Below are 21,000 nucleotides of genomic sequence, written 5' to 3'. Positions count from 1 at the left end.
GAATTTATACGAACGTGATCCGTTTTTCGAAATATTGTTTCTTCAAATTTATGGAGTATTGAGATTCCACTTGAAAATAATTTGAATTTAAGGAATTGGAAAGATCCTCAATTTACGAGTAAGATTTGAGGAGAAAGTTATTTCAACTTGTCGAATTGATTGAACTGCAAATTATGCGGCAATTTCTTATCGATTAGCTGCGGTACCGTAATTATTAAAATTAATAAGTCTAGAATAACAACTTTGTCGAGTATTTTGCATCGTAAACGAGCAATGGTGGAAATAATTGGGCGATTTGGGAAGCCGTCTCGACGGCATCGGGCATATTCTCTGTAATATTGATCGGCACTTGTGCACAATGCAGTTGGCATCTAAAAGCGCACTACCGGTCGTTACAAAAAACGCATCCACTTGAAGAGGTTAGTTGTCAAAAAATAGACAATTTACACATCTTTTTACCAGATATTCGTAAGATGATTATACATTGAATTATTTTACTTCCAAGCTACGAAGATTCCCCAGTAAAAAATATTGACAGGAAGTACTGGAATTATAAAGAAAAGCTTAGATATCGATTCTTGATTTTGAAACATTTCAAAATAGCCAAAAATCTAATGTCGATTCATTCGATTTCACCCTACAATGGCTCGTTTTACTGAAAAAATCATTTCCTGCAAAGTCTCTGAAATAGATTTTCAACGAACAGATGGATAATCATCAATATCGGTGCAATGTTTCAAGAATATGTATTAAACGAACAATTTTACATAATAATTTGAAAAAACTAATCTAAACACGGTAAATTTGTAGAAAAAGGAAAATTTTTCAACGTTTTCAAACGATGTATTGATATCCAAGCTTTTCTTGATTATTCCAGTATTTTCTATTTGTAAATTTTTCAAAAAAATCTTCATTGCTTATAAATATAATATTAACATTCTGATAAATACTCAATACGTAACATATCATCTCATACGTAAAATTAATAAAACTTATTAACTTTTAGCCAACTAATCTCATTAACGGAAACTGATCGTGAGGTTTGATAAGATTTCACGAAATTTTTCAGACTTTTTGAGATTCGGATAAAGTCATTATCCTAGGCTTTTAAAGATTTGAAAGGATTCCAATGAATTCCTAAAATACGATCTACGATTATCTATAATATTTCATGGAAATCGACAAGATTCCAAACGATTTAATAAGACTATAAAAAAAAAAATTAAAAAAAGAAAAGAAAAAAGAAACAAATATGAAGATTGAGTTAAAAAACCGCACAATAAGTCATCAATTTTTCACGTCTTTATTATACGCCGCATGCATAAGTCACACACATATGAGGACAAATTTTTCCACTGTTAGAGCCGGGTTATCTCACCAGTTATTTATCGCGTTAAATTTCTTAGAGATCAAGGAGGGAGATATAAATACGTACGTATATATACCTGCAACTTGTTTGTGTTACTATATATGTGTATAATGTTTGCGATGACGCAGCGTTCTGCGCGTACAAGGTTGAACAAAGTTTTGTGACCAGCTTCCGATGTGTGTCTAATTCCTGTTCCATACCCGTGGTGTGGGTATACATGGTGTTCCTAGAAGTGCAGCTTCTTTCTCTGAAAAAGTTTCTCCCGCTGGACTGGACTTGAGTAAGATGTGTACCAACGGCGCCAAAATACCCTAGATCGGTGGTGATTAATTGTCGTGACGTTGAATTTGCGTGAGGAAAAAATGAGCGTGACTTTAAAGGTTAGCCATCGCCAGAAAAATAATTCCCTAACAATATAGGGATTTTTTTAGACAGTTGGTAGACGTCTCACTTAAAGGCTTTAACCTCGAAGAAAGGGGCGTGTCGTAGGAGTTTTAGGCACACCATGTATACTCACACCACGTTCATACCTCAGACCCTGCATAATGTGTGAAGTGCGGGCGGAAGACGATCGAGGCTATCCGAGTTGGAGGTAATTAGGCCTTTTCGACGTAACACTTATCGTCGACGCAGCGTCAAGCGATTAGTGATTTATCAGTGATAATGCGGAGATAATCTCATACATCGAACCGCATCGCGTGATTCCGTTTGAGGAAGTTCGTGGCATGCTTGTGTTTGCCAAAATTTGGGCAGGGAATAGTCTATACATCTCGATTCACAGCACATGGTATTGAAAATAATAAACGGAATGGCGGAATGTAAAAGTAAATCCGCGAAAGATGATTCAAGCAAATTCACAAAAAATTATGACAAATCTATGAAATACAAATCCAATGAATCCGCGAAGAGTGGTAATAAATCTACGGAATATTACAGGTAAAAAAAATAATAATTTTCCGAGTTTACATTTAAATAAATGAATTTTGATTCGATGAATAACCGAAATATTCATCTATCATTTCTAAAATTTGGTCTTGTCTTTATTATATTGATAAATGACACTGGTCAACACGAATTTTTAGTTTAGGTTCTAGATGTGAAATTTGGATTTCTTCCACGTAACTAAATAAAATCAGCTAAAGTTTGCTTTTGTGGAAACCAGAACGATATTTACCTATTTTCTCACACATTTATTGTCGATAAAAACTGAACAAACTTCAGTTTTGCATTCAAACTTTTTAATAATAATGATTTATCATTCTAGTTTCTACAAAAGTAAATTTTATATTATAAAACTATTTTTTCTTCTATTAGTTAGGTGGAAGAAATTCAAATTTCACATCTAGAACTCGGAGTCAAAATTCGTGTTGACCGTTGTAGTAATTATACGGCAGTTCTGGGACAAGATGGCGGCGTTCGTTTTCCAGAAATAAAAAAAAGTTTTCCGAAAACCATTTCTAGAAGATTAATTTTTTTTTTTTTTTGTCAGGAACTGAAAACAAAATGTGAAGCAGTCACATTTCACTTTCTAATCATAATACATCTTACTGATTTACGATCTAGGATCTATACATAAAAAAATGCAGAATTAAAAAAAAACAAGTTACTCAAAAACGATCGTCGCGCCAGTGGCGAAAAAATTCTTCAAAAAAATTGACTAGTTTTGAAGTGGAATCAAGGGGAAAAAAAGTTATGCAAGGATCTGATGACCCGAGAAAATGACTCCTCGAGTTCACCTCGAATGCCCCGTATATATAGTATATGTACATATATATGACATGCATAGGCGTACACATATCTACATGCACATAACATTTGCGAAAGTTAGACGCGCGGAGAAATAAAATTGACAAATGTTACCCTCACGGCAGATTATAGGGAAAAAACGGTGGCGACATTTCTGTTCGAAAATACCTCTACGTCGAGGTTCGAATCTCTCTATTTAATTCGAAGCTTTGTCTATAGTCGCTAGAGCTTTAGCAGTCTATAGACGGGGGCCAAGAATTGCCTGACGAGTCACGCACGGAAGAAGAATCGGTGATCAGAATTTCAAATAGGATTTAGTTACAATAAAGGGTGAATTGAATTACGGAAACTATTTTCTTGTCCTGCAGTTGAGAACGATGAATCGTTCGATATTCAAAATTTTGAAAATAGAACTCGAGAAATATATGTTATGTATCTACGCCAGTAATACCGGGTTCAGAAATTGTCTGGTTTTTTCAAATTTTAATATTGTTACCCAAATTGGTTCGCAATAAAAATTTTACACATATATATATATATATATATATATATATATATATATATATATACATGTTAGGCTGGCCGTTATTTCGATGTAACTAATAAGTTATCGATTAAACTATTCGTAAAAGTTAACCTGATTCTTCCTTCTTAAACAATTATAATTCACACGTGACTGACCGACTTCCTTCGTTAGCATGACATTTGTTTGAAAATTTTTTCTATCTTTCTCCGAAAGTTTCAGGTTTTTCATTATTCTAACTCTATGGGAAGAGTTTTTTTTTATTATATAAGAATTTTTTCTTATTTACAGTAATAAAGTTCTGCAGTTTACGCGGGACTTGAATAAAAAGTTGAGATCAGTTATAACGACTTACTATCGAATTTTAAACAACAATTTCAACTTTGATTCACTGATTTTTTCACAAGAAAACAGAATTTGATATTGCATATTTTGTTGCGCGTTATAGCCGTGAAATTCTACGGCCAGAGTCTTTATAAGAATGAGATTGAAATTGGTAATGTTAACATTATAAAATATTGATGAAAAATTGCTATGCTGCAAATACAGAATTATTTTGGAGTATAAATTGTATTTAAAAAATACAAAGTGTTTTTCTAATTATTTCAGTTACATAATTTACTAACATTTCACAGCATATTTCGTCATATTCCAACTTGAAAATAGAATTTCTCCAGTAAGCCTTCAACAAATATGCCTCTGATTACTAACAATTTTTTTCGCACCTGCGTACTAATATCTTCAATATTATCGAGTAATTTATATCTTACTGTCTGACTAATACCTGCGGTTTTCGTAAGAAAAAAGCAAAAGAAAGTTTGGCATTAAGCAATATACACAGAATGTATGAAGTGGTACGACGAAACAAAATTTTGAATGCAATTTTTTGAACGAGGTTATTTCTTCGACAGACTCATAATTCCAGTCTTATTTTCGAAATTCCCTGAATTTTCCAGCTTTTCCCTGTGCGTACGAGCCCTCGCACAGAAACCTGAAATTTCCATAATGATTCTAATTTTTCTAAAAATAGATCGTTACACTAACGTTTCAAATTTCAACCTTATTCATACAACTGCAACCGAGGCTCCAACATTTATTCAAATGTGCTACTTTTCACCACCCGGATTATCACATTTTATTTATTACACAGCCTGCTTTCGTTCTACGCGATTCTACAAATTATTCAATCACCCAGAGTTTGATGTATGCATATTGATTAATTTACTTCATATCAGGACGATTTCACTCGTTATCCTCTTTTTTAGAATCATTTTTTATACTTAGTTACCCTTTATAGATCTTAGATTCGAACAGAAATTTTTAAAGTAAAAATTCGCAAACTTACGGGAATTTTTGTAAATAATCAAAAAATCATATCACGGTTTTAGCAAAAATTGAATTTTTTCTGTCGCAAACATGCAAAAAAAAAAAAAAAATCCTGAAGTCAAAAACTTAAAATTCATTGTGACTTTTCTATTCGAGTCGTAAAATGTAATTAAAAAATGTCCGCCCCTTAAGCATTTAAATAAAATCAGTTATTAAATCTGTACCCGACTTTTATCTCTTCAACATTATACCTTCGCAAGATATAAATTAATTACACCGGTCAACACGATTTTTGAATCTGTGTTCTAGGTCTAATATTTTGGTTTCTTCCACGTAATTAATGAAAGAAAAAACAGTCTTATTAGATAGAGTTTGCTTTGTAGAAACCAGAACGGTATTTGAAATTTCAAGAAAATTTACTTATTTTCTCAAAAATTTATTACAAATAACAATTTCGCATTTGAATCACTTATATTGAAAAATAATAACATCAGTTTACACGGACCTCGCACCTGAGATTTGTGTGCGTAATTATTGAAGGTTTCGCGATATTCTAAACAAAAGAAAATTATTGTTTCGCGACAAATTTTGTTTTCAAAAATTAAGGAAATCCATCATTTTTATATCAACCGAATATCAAAATCATACAATTTATGAATTTTTCAAACATAATATACATCATTGTAATTAAACCTAATGAATAGAATGCACAAAAATATTTGTTTCGGTTTTTCATCAGCTAAATAATTAATATCAAAATTTTCTTTCAATTTTCAAACAGCACTCTCCTGGCTAGAAAATCAAACTTTTCGAAAAACAGTCATTTTCATCTATTCATAATATCCACTAACGTACAATAATCACGAACATAAACCCCAGGCACAAAATCTTTGTAAACTTGTGCTAGTAAAATTATTAAGTTATTATCGTTATTATTTGCTCCGAAAAATACAAAAGCAAAATTTAAGCGTGGGGGGGGGGAGGGTATACATATTTTTCCATTGTTTCAGATATGCCAAATAAGAAAAATAATCAACTCAACCTAGGCACAAGAATATGTAAATTATTTCTTTTAAGCGATGACGTGAATTGATTGATAAATTCATTTTTGTTACTTCATTCTTGGATACAATTAGTGACCGTTCTATCGAGGCTCCCGGGGCCCCGAAGCGAATGCAGACGGCCTTGTGCGCGATCTCGCAATAGACGGAGAGATCTCGTTAAAACTTTCGCTGATGACTGCCTGGCTACTGATCGTGAGGTGGAGGAGCACAGCTCTCGTAGGAAAGAGACGGATGCTGTGAGCGAAGGGAGCAAAGTTCAAACAACGACGGGAAAAAACTGGGCACATAGCACGCATTTGTGCATTTTAACAATCCGAGCTTGATTCTGTTGCTGTGAAGATGCTCATCTCAGAAACAGCGTTTCTTAGACGCGTTTTGTGAAAATAGATAAAGCTTCGATCGTAGCAAAAATCGTAGACAAAGAAATAATTGCGTTAGGAATTGAGGTCGGACAGAAATTCGAATAACGAATAATGAAATATGTTCTGCGTGCCGAATGTCGCCTGTACGTTCGTTTTAGTCTGTTATCAAAATAATTGAGCGATATCTCTAGTGGATTCAAATCAATTACGGTCCAGTTTGTTTAATCTCAAACTACGAAAACACGGTATATATAGTATATTACATGTGATCTATAAAACTGTCTGTTAAAGTGGTAATAAATTGTACTGAATAGATCATTTTCCAATTGTGTTGTTGTGACAATTATAACAGAAATTACGGTCTCTAAACAGTTCGCGATTCAATTTAGTTGCTTCGTCATGGTTAATCATTGAATAGAATTGCGGGAAAAATTTTGCCAAGTCATCTTTAAACAGATTAATTGATGCGAGAAACCGAGCTTTTAATTAATTACGATATTTTATTGCGAAATTTCGAAGGTTGAAAGTTGATTTAAATAAAACTTCACTCTCTCCGTGATAAATGAATAATTTTTATATCATTCATCGAACAGACGAATATACTCACATCGATTCCGCAACATCGCTTTTCGCTTCAATCAAAGTAAAACATTGAGCTGATTTTTATACCATTTGGCAAATCAGTCATCTGGATAGGTGTAATCTAGATAGAAGGATATCAAGATTGTATGTTCTCCTCGACTTCTTCAAACATGTACATACGAAACTTTATAACATTATTGCATAACTCGCAGGCAAACATAAGTATTAAATTCCGAGGTAGCTAAACGTTCAACTCGCATCGAGTGGGTGAGGGACTCGTGAGAAATGAAATAACCTCCGATTTCTATATCATATCGGCATCGTGCCGCAGATACCGCTGATAACGATGATATGGTTAACCGTTAGGCCCCGCCTCGTCAAGAAATTTAAATACTGTTCCCAAGTTGCGACGAAGGTAAATCAAGTATTTTTTCAAATCACAGGTCGGAGTGTTCTAAACAAACCCCGAATTGGCACGTGCAGCCAATATTTCGTCATAGTTATTCGAAAAAAGAAGCTCCAGTTGTAGTTTGATAGCTGAATATCGAAAATGAATCCATCTCGGCGTGTAAATTCCCTAGAATTATTTGAAATACGTTATAGAATGTAGGTGGATTCATGTTTCTCAAAACTTCAAGGCCTACACAACGATAAATGCTATCAACCTAGCAAGCAATTATACATGTATTGTTGCCTACGTCTAATACCTGTAACTGATTATGCGAGCATCGCGATTTGCGTTTCAAATGCAGTTGTCATGATATTCTCAAGTTGTATAGTCATTCGTATGAGGTAAAAAAATTTATTGTAGCTTTAAACCTGTTTATAACTCTTCGATGAATGAATTTTTCAAATTGTACTTCGTGTGATGAAAACAGAATTTATTTCTCTTGATACCTGGGTCTGGTGCTCCGCATAGAACGCGACGCGTTTCCTGATTCGTCAATGACGATTTATTGTATGGTCAAACGGAAAAAATTACTACTGTAAATTATTTACCCTTCTGTCGATGATAAAGATCCTCGTTATCTTTAAGTTGGTCTTATCGCGGCAAATTCATGAGCCGTTTTATATTTTTATTTTTATTCTATTCTCATGAGGCGATCAATTCTGGGTTATTTTATTTCTACAGCTCGTAAGTAGTAATTTGGGTAGAAGCGGTGGAGTAATCGAAAGCAAAAAAATATTCCTTGCATTCAGAAAATACGAACGAAATCCTCTAGCAATTTCGTGACCAGTCTATGTAATCAACGAACACAGTCAGCCGTTCAAATGACGAGGTAACTGCTGTCAACAACTTTGGATTTCTGTTAAACGAGCTATGTTAAACGCATGAATTACTTTGAACCAGATTTCTCAATCGCACGTGAGCGATCGGCTGCAGTAACATTTTCCACTACAAGTGAAATATGTGATAAAATTTTTCACCGATAAAAAGATGTAAATCATATCAAAACAACATCCCTCGATATTGCAAAGAACTTTTCGGAGAGATCACAATCATTTACTATCTTTATAACGCTCATTTGTCAAACCATATATCATTTGTTTGCCAAATTTGCTGCTGGTGTGCCTTTTCGGTTAAAAAATCCGTCCAAACACGTGGCTTCTCTGAAGCTGTAAAAGTATAGATTTGACGAAATGAAATTTGAGGGTCCTCCCACTTTATACCTTTGATAATGACTTGCAAACAGTACTAAAGGTAGATTGTCAACCAGTTATAAATTTGAAAAAATTAAAAATAAACAAATTCATAGGAGCTGCACGATGACGCATATCGAAACGTGAATACAAATTATTATGTCTAACTTGTATCTAATCTCTACATCCGACGAACACAATTTTAAAAGATTGCTTCCGTTCGTAAATGCTTTCTACTCTTTTACTTGTAATCTAAGTGAACAGTAATATTATAAATATTTTCGACTGACAGATAAGATTTTTCATGGGTATTCGAAAATTGAGCATGAAATGCAACTAATCCTGACAGTGCTGCACGTTAGTTCAGCTTTCGTTTTTTTTTCAGTCCTACAATTTCGTATAGAAATTGCCACATCTACATGTATCTGATTATTTCATGATCTTGAAGTTAGTAACGTTAACGTAATGGAACAGTGGTGAAGGAATCGTTATTTTACAATTTTAGAATGCCTCTGAAGTAGTCAAGTTTACAAAATATGAGTATGTGGATTTGGCTTCGTTATGATTCCATGAATTTCCAACAATGATATACATAAACATGGACCATTAGTAGAATATTACTAACTAGAACATGTCAATACATCTGCCACGATGATCGTTGAACCATTTCCAGTAATCGATCACTGGGAATTTTCACCACGATATTCCTTCCCGGAATTTGAACCGAAGCGTGGAACTCCGCGTTGAAAATCTTTCGTTTATGCTTCGTAATTCTCCTATACTGGTTATCATTAATTGTTATAAAAAAACAACAATAACGAAAACACACCCACGAGCATTATTGCGCACAGGCGAGTAATTGGAGAAAAAAGATAAGTCCTATAAACGGATTGTCACGTGAGCGAGTAAACCGAGGACCGTTGAGTGGGGGCCGAGCGAGGAGAGCCGGCGCTCGCGCGGCGCGGCGCGGCGGTTGAATTACGATCGAAGAGCGTGGCGTCGCCACGCGTTCACCACGCCACAACACATACCGAGAGTCTCGGCTTACGCTAGGACACTCGGCGAGGTGAGGCTGGGTCGTTGCTCGCGTCACGTGGTCGGCCACGGGGTCCGAACGAGGTTAATCGGAACCCGAGCGCCGTCGCAACAATAGATTCACGCGGCGTTAGAAAAAGGAGGTGGTTTAATAGCGGGGACGGCGATTCGATTCACCGGCTGCACCGGAGAGACTGGCAGATAAATATTGAGGATTAATTGGGAGGCCTTAGGCTCCGTTCACGCGTTTCGTTCGAAATTCGAAATTCGAAATTCGAAATTCCGCGGTGCCTTGCGACTCTACGTTTCTGGCCGCCGCGCTCGCGGCACGATCCGGTGTTTTCTGGCACAGCATGGTATCGTCAATTGGAGGCAAGATACTCGGAGGCTACACGAGCCTCGCTACCAGTTCACGAGCACAGCCTGAGATAGGCGCTGTTCCGTCTAAAATACGGCAGGAATAACAGTCGACGAGCGTCCGGATCTAGCCAGTGTGCAGCGTCGAGAGGCTCGTGGTGTATGATAATCGTGCGGTACTCACCAATTAGCGGAAAGATACTGGGCTGGTCGAGGAGTGATTTGAGGCTGTTTTCGACGAGGGTAGGAGAGGTACGGTCCTTGTCGCTCATTTCACGCACTGCGCCGAGCTCAGTATGTCCCGAAGCACAACAAAACGGATTCAAACGAAAAAAAAAAACTAACGCTCTTGATAACTTGTTTTACGTTTAGTTATTTCTTATTTATTTTTTTCTCAAACCGAGCTATGTCACATGTACATACGTGGTTCAATTTTCTTCCGTCGTGTGTCAGGTTGTTTGTTATATATTTTCTTTCCTTTTTCTATTTTCTTTTACAGTTATTATTATTATTATCATCAATCCTCTCGTTTTCTCCGGGATTAACGAACCTGCGCCAGGAGAGGAGAGACACACCGAACCTCACTATTGCTTAAGTCACCCACAGCCCACTGTAGCACATTAAAATAACACTGGCCGTTCGCTGCTCTTGAAAATCAATCTAAAAGTGGCTCGGCTGGTGGCGCGATCTTGGGGCCGGCTCGTGGACCGACTCGCGATCGAGTGACCGAGGATCTCTGCGTACACACATGTACAACGAGTATTCCTCGGTCACCGATAACACCGCGACCACCTCCCGTCTCCCACTACTAAACCCAGCGACTGCTGCCTTATCGAACACCGTTGCGGCATCAGCGCCGCTCGTACAATTGCGGCAAGCGGACGAAGCACGTAGAAATACGCCGCACTACAGGCAACTTGACGTGCATCGATGCTCGACTAGCTGCCGTCAGTAGGGAGACTAGCAGGCGTTTTTCCCAATTTTGAAACTTTTATTTTATATTTTGATGGATAACCTGCTGATGGTGATTTTAATGACATTAAAAAAAAGTGGTGAAAATTAAGTGCGGTGTTGTGGTACCTGATGAATGGCGTTAGTACACGAATTTGAAAATTGAACGAGTTAGGTAATATTCTTTTAATTCCGATAAATAGCAAGGCTCACAAACAAACGCAAACGTCTGATTTGCTAATAAAGTAAATCCTACGAATTAATACAGAAGGTAATTCTTCCTTGAATAGTGTTTGCAATAATAATATTATTTTCAACTTCTATACAGTGTTGGTAGAGTAGCTTCAAGGGGATTCGTCACCTGTCCTGCGCTTAACTTTTGACTGATGTTTGAACAGCTGAATATCAAGGACCACCTTTATTCGGAAATTCATTCGCATCCACTTGTACATACATCCATAGGTAGACGTTACTAGTACGAAAATGAAGCTTTGGTTCAAATCGAAAGCTGCCTTAGCTATTATTAGTGTAGACGTAAAATATGCAAGGCTTATAAATATGGTCGTAGCTCAAATTCATCGTCGTGAGTTACGGACATTTTTTCGGCACCTTGTTGAATCAATATAAGCTACCAACGTATGATAGATGACACAATCAATACATCCAGTTACTTTTATTTGGGTGAAACATTATGTATAAATAATTTCATCGACGATTTGAATACATTATAAATCATCAAAAGTTAGCAAGCAAGTGAGCCTCATTTTCCCTATAGCTACCAAGATTTATCGTTAGCAAATGATTGCATTTCGGAACTATTCACACTCGAGGATGCTCATTTAGCTATCGATCCCAAGTTAATGTTCGTATTATGATGTTACAATACTTAATATTTTGATTAGTTTTGCTTGCTTCGCAATTTTTACGCACCTGAGACCCCAACCTGTGTTTCCTAAATGGCCCTGAACAGTCCTAGTATCGAGGTAAAACTTACGCATTGAAGGAAAAAATGGAATAGGAGCTAATCATGTGCAACGAAATAAAACACGAGTTTCACAAAATCATTTTATTATACAATTCAGCCTAACTTGAACGACAATCGAGCAATGCGTATCATAACAAACAGTTGACACTTGCATTTATCACTCTTACATGCTACCAATAAAAATTCAACTGGTACTCAAAACGCATTCTTAGATACATCGTAAAGAATTAGTACAATCAGAGAATTTGTTCTCTTCTACTTTTTCTCATAGTTAGTTAGATCCTTTCAGTTTTGCTTTCTCTATTTGTTCGCCTTTGGCTGGTTAGTTTATCAATTTGGTTCATCGGTTTGCTGAGAAAATGCATTTTCATTCAAATATGGTTCAGCAGTAACAAAGGGAAACCTAAATTACGCACAAAGAAAACAGCTGCGGGAGTTTTGTGCATTATTTAGTCGTGAAAACGCTGCGTTTTTTTAGTGGTCTAGACTTTCGCCAGGTCAAATCGTAAAAGAAAATACGACCTTGTACCTTACAAGTTAGTGTTTTACCTGGTACTTGTTGGTGTTAATTTATTAATCATCATACCGCATTTAACACCGTCGACTATACATCTGTAAGTACTTATCACCTCACATTCAATGCCTCAAACTTACAGCTATCTTCGATAGTTATCCGATTTGTATATAATTGTATATTTTTACTGATTAATCCTTAGCATAACCAGATGTACAATTACTTAATAAGTATAATTATTCTCTAGAGAATATGCGTTACGATCGCGTAACGGTAGAGAATCGAGGCTGACTTTATAGATTATGTGTAACTAAAACTTTCTTGATTTAATTGCTTTCGCAAAAATTCGTGCTTTTTTCACGTTTGTGGTTGTTTTTTTTTCTCTTGCTCCAGTTCAAATTGTACAATAATAAGTTGAAACGCGTGGTGTATGTAAGTGTCAAAATATTGAAAACGTACAATATACGTGATTTTTATAATAATGTTATAATACACGTGCAATCTTCTTTTTTTCTTGTTACATTATTGAAATTTTTCAGGATGTACCTAAGATTTGACTGCTTACAAAACATACTTACGGATCACAATATGCATATAATTATGGCCGATGCTAATGGACTTGTATATTCTGGCGATTAAAACATGAGATAAAAAAAATAACAGATAAAAACGTCGAATAGATAGGTAAATATAATACGCCGTAACCGATATCTGTACATGGGACACGATCTGTCGCATCCAGAAGCGGAATTGAAATTTTACATGAAATGACATTTCGTCATTTAGGAGCGACACTTGGAGAGTCTTGCATACAAATTGACGTAACGGTATTGTGGTACGGCTTATGGTTAATTATTACACGTAGAACATTTAAATTCAGTCAGCTTTCATCATGTAGATTGGTGTGGCGGAACAATGTTTTTGACTTATCAAATAACATTTCACGTAATAATTCCTCGGTAAGCAAAAAAAAAAAAAGAAATAATTAAATAAGAACTTCGGAATAACATTGCTACAATCTTTGGTAAATATAGAAAAAAAAAGTTTCTGCACTGACAAAAATAAGATTGGAAAAATTCTGAATAAATTTTTACGAATTTTCAACTCGAGTCTTCACAGAACTTTGCGTGATAAGAGTTTATCGTACTACTGGTTAAACGATTATCTATGATATGTTTCATTAAGTCAAAAACGTCGTTCACGTATCTCATATGATCAATTTCATCATATTTATGAAATATAAAAAAAGATGAAAGTAAAAATAAAAATAAAATAAAAATCGAGAGATAGAATTCGGACTTAATTCGTATTTGCTAAGTCTAAATACCCGAAAGCTCAATCTACATTACCTTCGAAGTATCTCCGACTTCGACAAAAGAAACAAAAGAAAATAATCGATGAGCAAATAAAATAAACAGAAAGAAAATATGCAATAAAAATCATAAAGTTGTCCCTACACCGCGTGATCGCGGGGCACAAGGACCATACGACGAGTAAAATAAAATGCATAAAACAATACATATATATGTATATATATAATATATAGGAAAGATTTGTACACTATTGACTTGTTTTGCGGTGCTTAAATGCGTCTGATCGAAATCCGGCCCCACCGAGCGAATTACGATCAACAAATTTTCATATCTTCCGATGGACGTTAATCGAACCTTGCGGGTTAAACCCAGAGCACCTTGAGCGTATCGCTGCCAGTTTTGGCGGCAGTGAAGCTGGCATTGTAGCGGCCATTGATGAGGGCCTGCATCTCGGCAGGGGTGGAGCTCCACCGTCGATGCCTGACCTTGACGGGGACGTCGGGAAGGCCGACCTCGGTGTGGCATCCCTTGACGAGTGAGGAGGCAGGGGGGAGGCCGACGTCCTGGAAGGAGCTCATGGATGAGAATCCGCTCTCGTCCTCGGCACTACTGACGCTGGCGGTACAGGGCTTGGGCTTGAACCCGGCCTCGGCGGGCTTCTTCGGCCTGCGGTTCGGCGTGGAGGAAGATTTAACGGCGAACTCACGCTCCAGGGCGCCGGCAAGGAGCGAACGTGGACCCCCGTCCTCCTCCTCGGTCGTTTCGGTCGTCTTACTGCTCCCCGAGTGCAGCGAGGCCGCGTCTAGCGAACGCCTTGCGCCTGGCAGCAGGCAGCCCGCAGCACTGGGTTCCGCGCGCCGCGAGAATGCCGCGTCATTGTGGGATCGCGAGCTTGCACGGTCGCTGCTCGATAACAACGAGTCATGGAGGGGCGTAGAATTGGCGAAACTCTGCAAGGGCAGCGGCGCGTCGACGTTACAGGGTGACGGCACACTCCGGTTGTCCACCTCGTTCACTCGGACCAAATCCGGCTCTCGGGTCACGAGAAGTGACTGGGCGGTTCTCATCAGCCTGAAAGCTTCCTGGGAAAGCCGCTCCGGAGGGACTTCGTCCGGGTTGCTCTCCGACGACTTCGGCCGTCGTCTGTAGACGACACCTTCGTGATGCTGGACCTCTGGTAGCGGTTGCTGCGGTCCTGGAGGTGGCGTTTCGGTGCGACGAAGGACGGACCAAATGCTCGTCGAATCCCGGCTTGTGCCGCTCGTCGGTGATATTTGGGTCACGGATTTCGCACGCGCGAAACTCGCGCTGGACACTGAAGAGTGATGAGAACTTCTGCTCACCGAGGACTCGTCCACACCGTGAACGCTTCTGCTTCGCGGCACCCGTGACGCTTTTCCGTTCTTCGGGTTTGACTTCTCGTGCAAGATGTCAAGGCTCTTGTGTGCGCGCTCCAGGAACCGCACAACTTGCGCCATCAGCGCTCGGTACATTTGCCTGTTTGCTTCTGTCTGTAAAATAGAGATCAATTTTGTGTGAGTTAATTTATTTATAAACTGTCGGGGTTCAATGGTTGCTTAGAATTTAAAAGTATGCAAATCAATTTAAGTGAATTACACGATGATAATGACGAATTGACAACAATTGTTTGTAATTTCAATTGTATGTCAACGTCAGTATACGAGACAAACGGTATCACTAAAGAGAAAGAAAATGCTCTTCCCTCTTTCCTACTGGGAAAAAATATCGAAGACAACACGATGGTGTATAAAAATAAAATCTGTTAGAGTTTGGCAACTCATTTAAAAAGTTTGCCAACAACAAAAAATAATGATTCTTCCTAATCCCTTGTTTTGTTTCCATACTTCTTACTTTTCTTACTTAATTGGACTTGCGAGTGGAGTAGAGCAAGTTTAGTCAATGCTTCCAACACTAAAAGCGTTAACATTTTTCACTTGGCCATGTGGATGATTTGAAAACTAATTTTGGGACAATTGATTTCGATCTGACAATGTCGGGAGCGATTTTGGACAGTTGATTGAGAGTTTTTATAATTAGGTATTAAAACAGATGACAGTCTATTATTTGTCAAAAAAATCTGGTGATAAGACCAATAAGCGTTCAGGATATCATTTCTTGCGACTTCACAGATATTTTCACCAAATTTATACGGCCAGCAACACAAGAGCCTCAGGCTCAATTGCTTATAGTGATATTAATACAATAAAGTGTCAGATCGTGAAGTTTAGTACAAACCTGTTTCAGCTGCCATTGAAGTGTGTCAATTTGCGTCTGCAGAAGAACGTTGTCTATGACCCGCGACTGGGGCGTTTGTCCAACCGCCAGATTATTCTGCAGCCTGCGGTTTTCTTCTGCCAAGTTCTGACACTCCTGAAATCAAAAAATCCACAATTGTTATACTTCGTTGAACCCAATAGCTCTAGTTCTTACAATAATCTCGGTGAAATTTGGCATCTGTTGCTACCTATCCATGTCTAAATTGGAAGAAATTAGGAACTCCAGAAATAGACTATTTTCCATTTATTCTTATACGGTATAAGGAAAAACAGAAGTAATTATGATCTTCTCATGAGAAGATGCTATTGAATCAGCGACTATCATTATATTTCGTTTAATACCGCAGGTAAATTTTCGTGTTCCTGCTTATTTTCAACGGTAATTCGCACCTTCCCATTTCACGCAGCTCGCTCGTATTACCTACCTCGTTCCCTTGCGCATTTACGTCAGTAGCTCCTTTCCGAGCACATCGCTACTGCCCGTGACATGTAATTGTCCGGGATACGCACAGAGTAAGGATTTGTTGAATTTAACAAATACCTTACGGTTCGTAAAAGCAATTACTCGCTTCAAATGCTTCTCAATTGAATCAAACAAAATGTCTCCCTACGCAACAATATAATTATGGTTACTGAAGTGATCTGCAGTGATCTACTTTGGATTGTAACTGCATGAGAATGAAAAAGATAAAAGGTTTGACTAAATCATTTCCTAAGATGGATTTTTTCTCTGAATGTGAAAAATCGTTATTTGTGTATCGGAAGTTTCGGTATGTTGTTAACGGTTATTTATATTTACTTGAGAACCGAAACGTGAATTAAAACGCGTGACTCTTGTTGGTTCCTCGTAAACAGGTTTTTCGTTACAATTTTTCCTTCTACTTTTTATACACATCCTCTCCAAGCCCTGCAGGATGGCTTCGTCAAATTTTAATTCCTGAGTCACTCCGGATCCACCGAGAGCTCGTATTACGTCTTATGTACATTTAGGCGTATACGATCATCATCTGCACCTGGCGTTTCCTACTATAACGCAACGGTGGGAAAATACAATAATCGCATCGCGTTGCGTTGCGACAGTTCCGGCGTTGATCGTCCGCGTGTACGTAGCGATTTTCAATGAGATAGTAAGTAGGTGGCTAGATTCCCAACCATAATAGATTATCCTGTCAATTAGGGAAACCAAAGAGTTTTCTCCACCCCTTTCGATTAAAATATAATTCTATTGACGCACGTAGCACGTGCCAAGGTAAAGTAGTTGTACCGATAAATAATTTCTCACCAACAACTTGTCCAAAAAAATGCATTTTTACGGATAATGCGAGTCAAGATTTACAAAAAAAATACACCTACAAAATATTCATCGATACATGTTGTACGAAATTATTAGTCGCGCAAGGTGATGAAAATTGAGATATTTTTCACTATGCTTTGTTTGAATTATTGCATATTCAATAATTAAATCAAATTCTAATCACGCATCCTCAGCGTTCTTTTAGTACTATTTCCAAGGGAGTACACAGATTGTGTGAGTTAATGGCAGTAGTTATGGTTTTCTGTATTCTCAACCTCTCAAGTTATACCTATATTTTCGCCTATTTGCTTATTCACTTCCAAGCATTCTTTTTTCACAGTTTATTTCACCACTCTTGCAAACGGCAATCTTCACCAGCAGGATCTTCAATTCGTCCAGGAGATATAACGTTCAAGCGTTTGAACGCAGGTCGGTACTCTGATACCGCGATAGGTAGACAGGTAGGTACGTATATACGTATAAGAACTTTTCATCATTCCATAAATACGCAGGTATAGGTATATAATGGAGGTGGGTAAATGCATGTAATGTACGAGCGCTGCTGCAGGGCGGATGAATGAGGTTTCGCATGGGCGCTCGACTCGAACCGGGAACCGACTGTCCGTCCATCTGATAGTCCATCGCAATGACGTCATGTGGGTACGGTTCTCAGCTTATATCGTTGAAAATTTCACCAGCATGTCTAAAATTTTCAAACTATCGTCGATGTAAAAGAGAAAATCTAACGCAAAAATATGCCCCAGTTTCATTTCTACAGCGCGCTTTCTCACCGCTAATTCAAGTACGTAAGTTAAGCTTCTTCGGGTGAAGGAAAAGAACGTTTCATATAAAGTTTGAACACATTGGATATCTTATTTTCTGATAATTGAAACTTTAAAGAATGAATCTTCGAAAGGTCGTGAACAGGCGAAAATTTATGTAATATTTTCGTGCCTTGAAGTGTTGGTTGTTAGATTGACTAAACTGAACTGTCACTAACGAAAAGTAAAAGGTTGCCAATATGAGTGTGATTCTCATCGTAAAATAGCTATTTATGTGGCATGCCCGTAAACCGCCTGTTTTTTTGGCAAGGATAAAGATTTCAGGACGAGTTGAAGGCGAGCCGGAAGCGAGTACTGACATTATCCAAGCCAAAAAACGCTTTACGGGCATGCCACATACAATATTTTTTACGGTATGGGCATTGAAAAGCAAAACGAAGAGTGAGGTTATGTCGCGATCTGTTCTACGAAGCTACTTTATTCGGCAGTTTGGGATGCGCACTTCGAACTGCGCATCAAAACTGCGGAATAAAGAATTTATTCCGCAACTTTGTTCGCTGCCGTATAAAGCGTCACGTTACGGAACGAAAACTGCCACAAAAAGTGGACTTTTCAATGCCCATACCGTAAAAAGAATATTCTTCAACTACATGGTTGACAATAGAGCGTATTAATCGTAATCAGCAAGTTTTTCATTTCCCATTACGGTTTTCAAAGTTTCCACTATTCAGACTTTTTAAAACTTAAGACGTTGACGGTATCGACAAAAACAAAAATATTAGATGTAATAACGCTCGACTAAAATATTACATTTTTGATGTAACGATTTCATCATACGCCAATCGTACAGCCGATGAACGGATACAGTGCCAGATTCCGCTATCCCACACACACTTTTCAGGAACAGTTGTACAGGCATGCACGAAGCATGTAACAGTTAGCGAATGAATGAGAAACGTGAAAAAAAAGAAGGTACGGTGTACCGTATCCTGTACCCAGTTTTGACTAAGCCGCTATAACTTAGGTGCTTCACCTCCCGAGGGGAAGAGAAATTGCTGAACCGTATCTTCCGGCCCAACCGCCCGGGCTTCAGTCAAAATCACCTGAACCGGTAGGTAATGAAAAAAAGAGTTCAGAGCTGTGTGCAGACAGGGTCTTGTCACCATTTCCATATATGATGCAAACCGTGAGTCAAAAAAGGGTATCTTCAAAATTCACAACCACATCTACAGCAGAAAATTATTCAAGGCTTAGAGAGAAATCGGGAATCCAGTTCAAGTCAGGAGGAAGAATAGTCTTTTATATTTACTATTTCCAACATAATCTTGGAAGTACGAATAACTGTTGACAAAACCATTTTTTCACTCGATTTGAGTATCCGCATTCCCCAAGCTTTGAGAATTAATCCAATTGTCAAAGAGCGTATAAAACCAGATGGTTAATACACCTGGTGGATAGAACTACCCACGTTTTACCATCGTAGAGACACGAGTCGTTTGGGTCAGGCCAGAGATAAGAGATTGTTCAAACAGGTTGGTAACGGATAGCAACTCTTTGCTAGATTAATTGTACACGTCGGCGTTAGTCCTTCCAGTCTCCTCGACGCTATCCGTGGGTTGACTTATAGGTTTTAACAGCAGCCACAGTCCAGCTGACTCAAAGAGTGAAGGTGCTTGGTGTTAAAAACTTGATTCATTCACATCAATTTACACTGCAGTACTTTGGGATTCTTGATTGTCGATAAAAATAAAACTTTTCAACTTTGGTGTTTTGAGCAATGGCACCAATTTTCACTAACTGCACGGAAGAACATCAATTCATATTGATAGGTCAAAACTGTTTCAGGAAGATTAGAAAATTTAATCTTCTACAGAAATGTAAGCTCAAAGTGCTCAATATGCAACGGAAGAAACTCTTTTTTGCAAATATTGCCAAGATACGTTTTGGAGGAGTAAAAAAATCATCCATCCACCGAGACTGTTAAAAAACCATTAACATGGTAAAGACATACTTCTGAATTAGAAAACAAAAAGGAAAATCATTCTATTGTAAATAATATCCAATAATGGTACTCCGGACTTTACAATAACGCCGAAACAACTTGAGGTATAATTATATTTTGCTGAGACTTCATCATCTGACGTGCAACATTGAAGTCAGACATGCGATGACGGGAAGACAGTGAGACAGTGTTCGCCTGAGGAAAGCCAAACAAACCACTGCGATCGCAGTCACGTAGCAAGCATGGCAGTCAAATTCCGGCGTAACCCATGGCTTCCTATACGCTTTGTACCCACCAACGCCCACCCATCAGGATAACAATAGTCGAGAACGGGGATTCAGCCGGTGTGACTGATTCGTTCACTAGCTCACAGCAGCGGTGCAGTCCCCGAGGAATGTCATCTGTTATCGAGGATAAAAAGATCGAAAGAAGAAATTATCTGGGCCAGACCCAGCTGCAGAACAAAAAGACAAGTTTACAGCAATGTCCGTAAGAAAGTTACACTCTTCGTATCCATCACTCGATTGGCTGGTACTTTGCCTAGGTATGCAAGAAAATGAGAAAGGTTCGATGTTTTAAAGCAATTCGGGGAGAAACTGCCGATCAGTGATAAATTAATTGCTAGTCATGAATTGGGAACAATTTTTAACGAATCGCTTGTACAACTTTAACACTCTACCAGAGTTCCATGGATTTAAAATTGGGACGACAATATTATTGGAATGCAACGTATGATAAGTAATTGCGCTAAATCAACGTGAATGGGGGAATCTTTCTCATCTACATCCAATCTCGTAAGCCAATTCCTTATTGGCTGCCAATTGAATGCTTTTCTGAGATAACGGGACTGCTAAAAT

General features: G+C 38.0%; 2 protein-coding genes across 4 annotated transcripts in view; both read right to left on the bottom strand.

The window, feature by feature from the left end:
* Window positions 1-10,402, bottom strand: part of LOC124414286 (hepatic leukemia factor) — a 212,297-nt gene extending 201,895 nt beyond the window's left edge. For both annotated transcript variants that reach the window (XM_046895323.1, XM_046895326.1), the window contains exon 1: window positions 10,190-10,402. In XM_046895323.1, coding sequence (XP_046751279.1) covers window positions 10,190-10,277 — 88 coding nt within the window. In that variant the 5' untranslated portion in view covers window positions 10,278-10,402. The remainder of the gene's footprint in view (window positions 1-10,189) is intronic.
* LOC124414285 overlaps window positions 8,782-21,000 on the bottom strand; it is a 60,913-nt gene continuing 48,694 nt past the window's right edge. The window contains exons 3-6 of one of the 2 annotated variants that reach the window (XR_006929932.1): window positions 16,025-16,159; window positions 13,550-15,279; window positions 12,461-12,463; window positions 8,782-8,794 (exon numbers count right to left, since the gene is read on the bottom strand). Coding sequence is in view for 1 of the 2 variants with exons in the window: in XM_046895313.1 (XP_046751269.1) it covers window positions 14,131-15,279; window positions 16,025-16,159 (1,284 nt within the window). In the remaining variant the exon portion in view is untranslated. Of the gene's footprint in view, window positions 8,795-12,460; window positions 12,464-12,992; window positions 15,280-16,024; window positions 16,160-21,000 lie in introns of those variants that run through there. The other variant, XM_046895313.1, reaches the window with a different exon arrangement.

The sequence above is a fragment of the Diprion similis genome, chromosome 13 (genome assembly GCF_021155765.1).
Source record: "Diprion similis isolate iyDipSimi1 chromosome 13, iyDipSimi1.1, whole genome shotgun sequence".
NCBI classification, from domain to species: domain Eukaryota; kingdom Metazoa; phylum Arthropoda; class Insecta; order Hymenoptera; family Diprionidae; genus Diprion; species Diprion similis.
The sequence above is the reverse complement of the archived record's forward strand: the minus strand, read 5'-3'. Positions and strand labels throughout refer to the sequence as shown.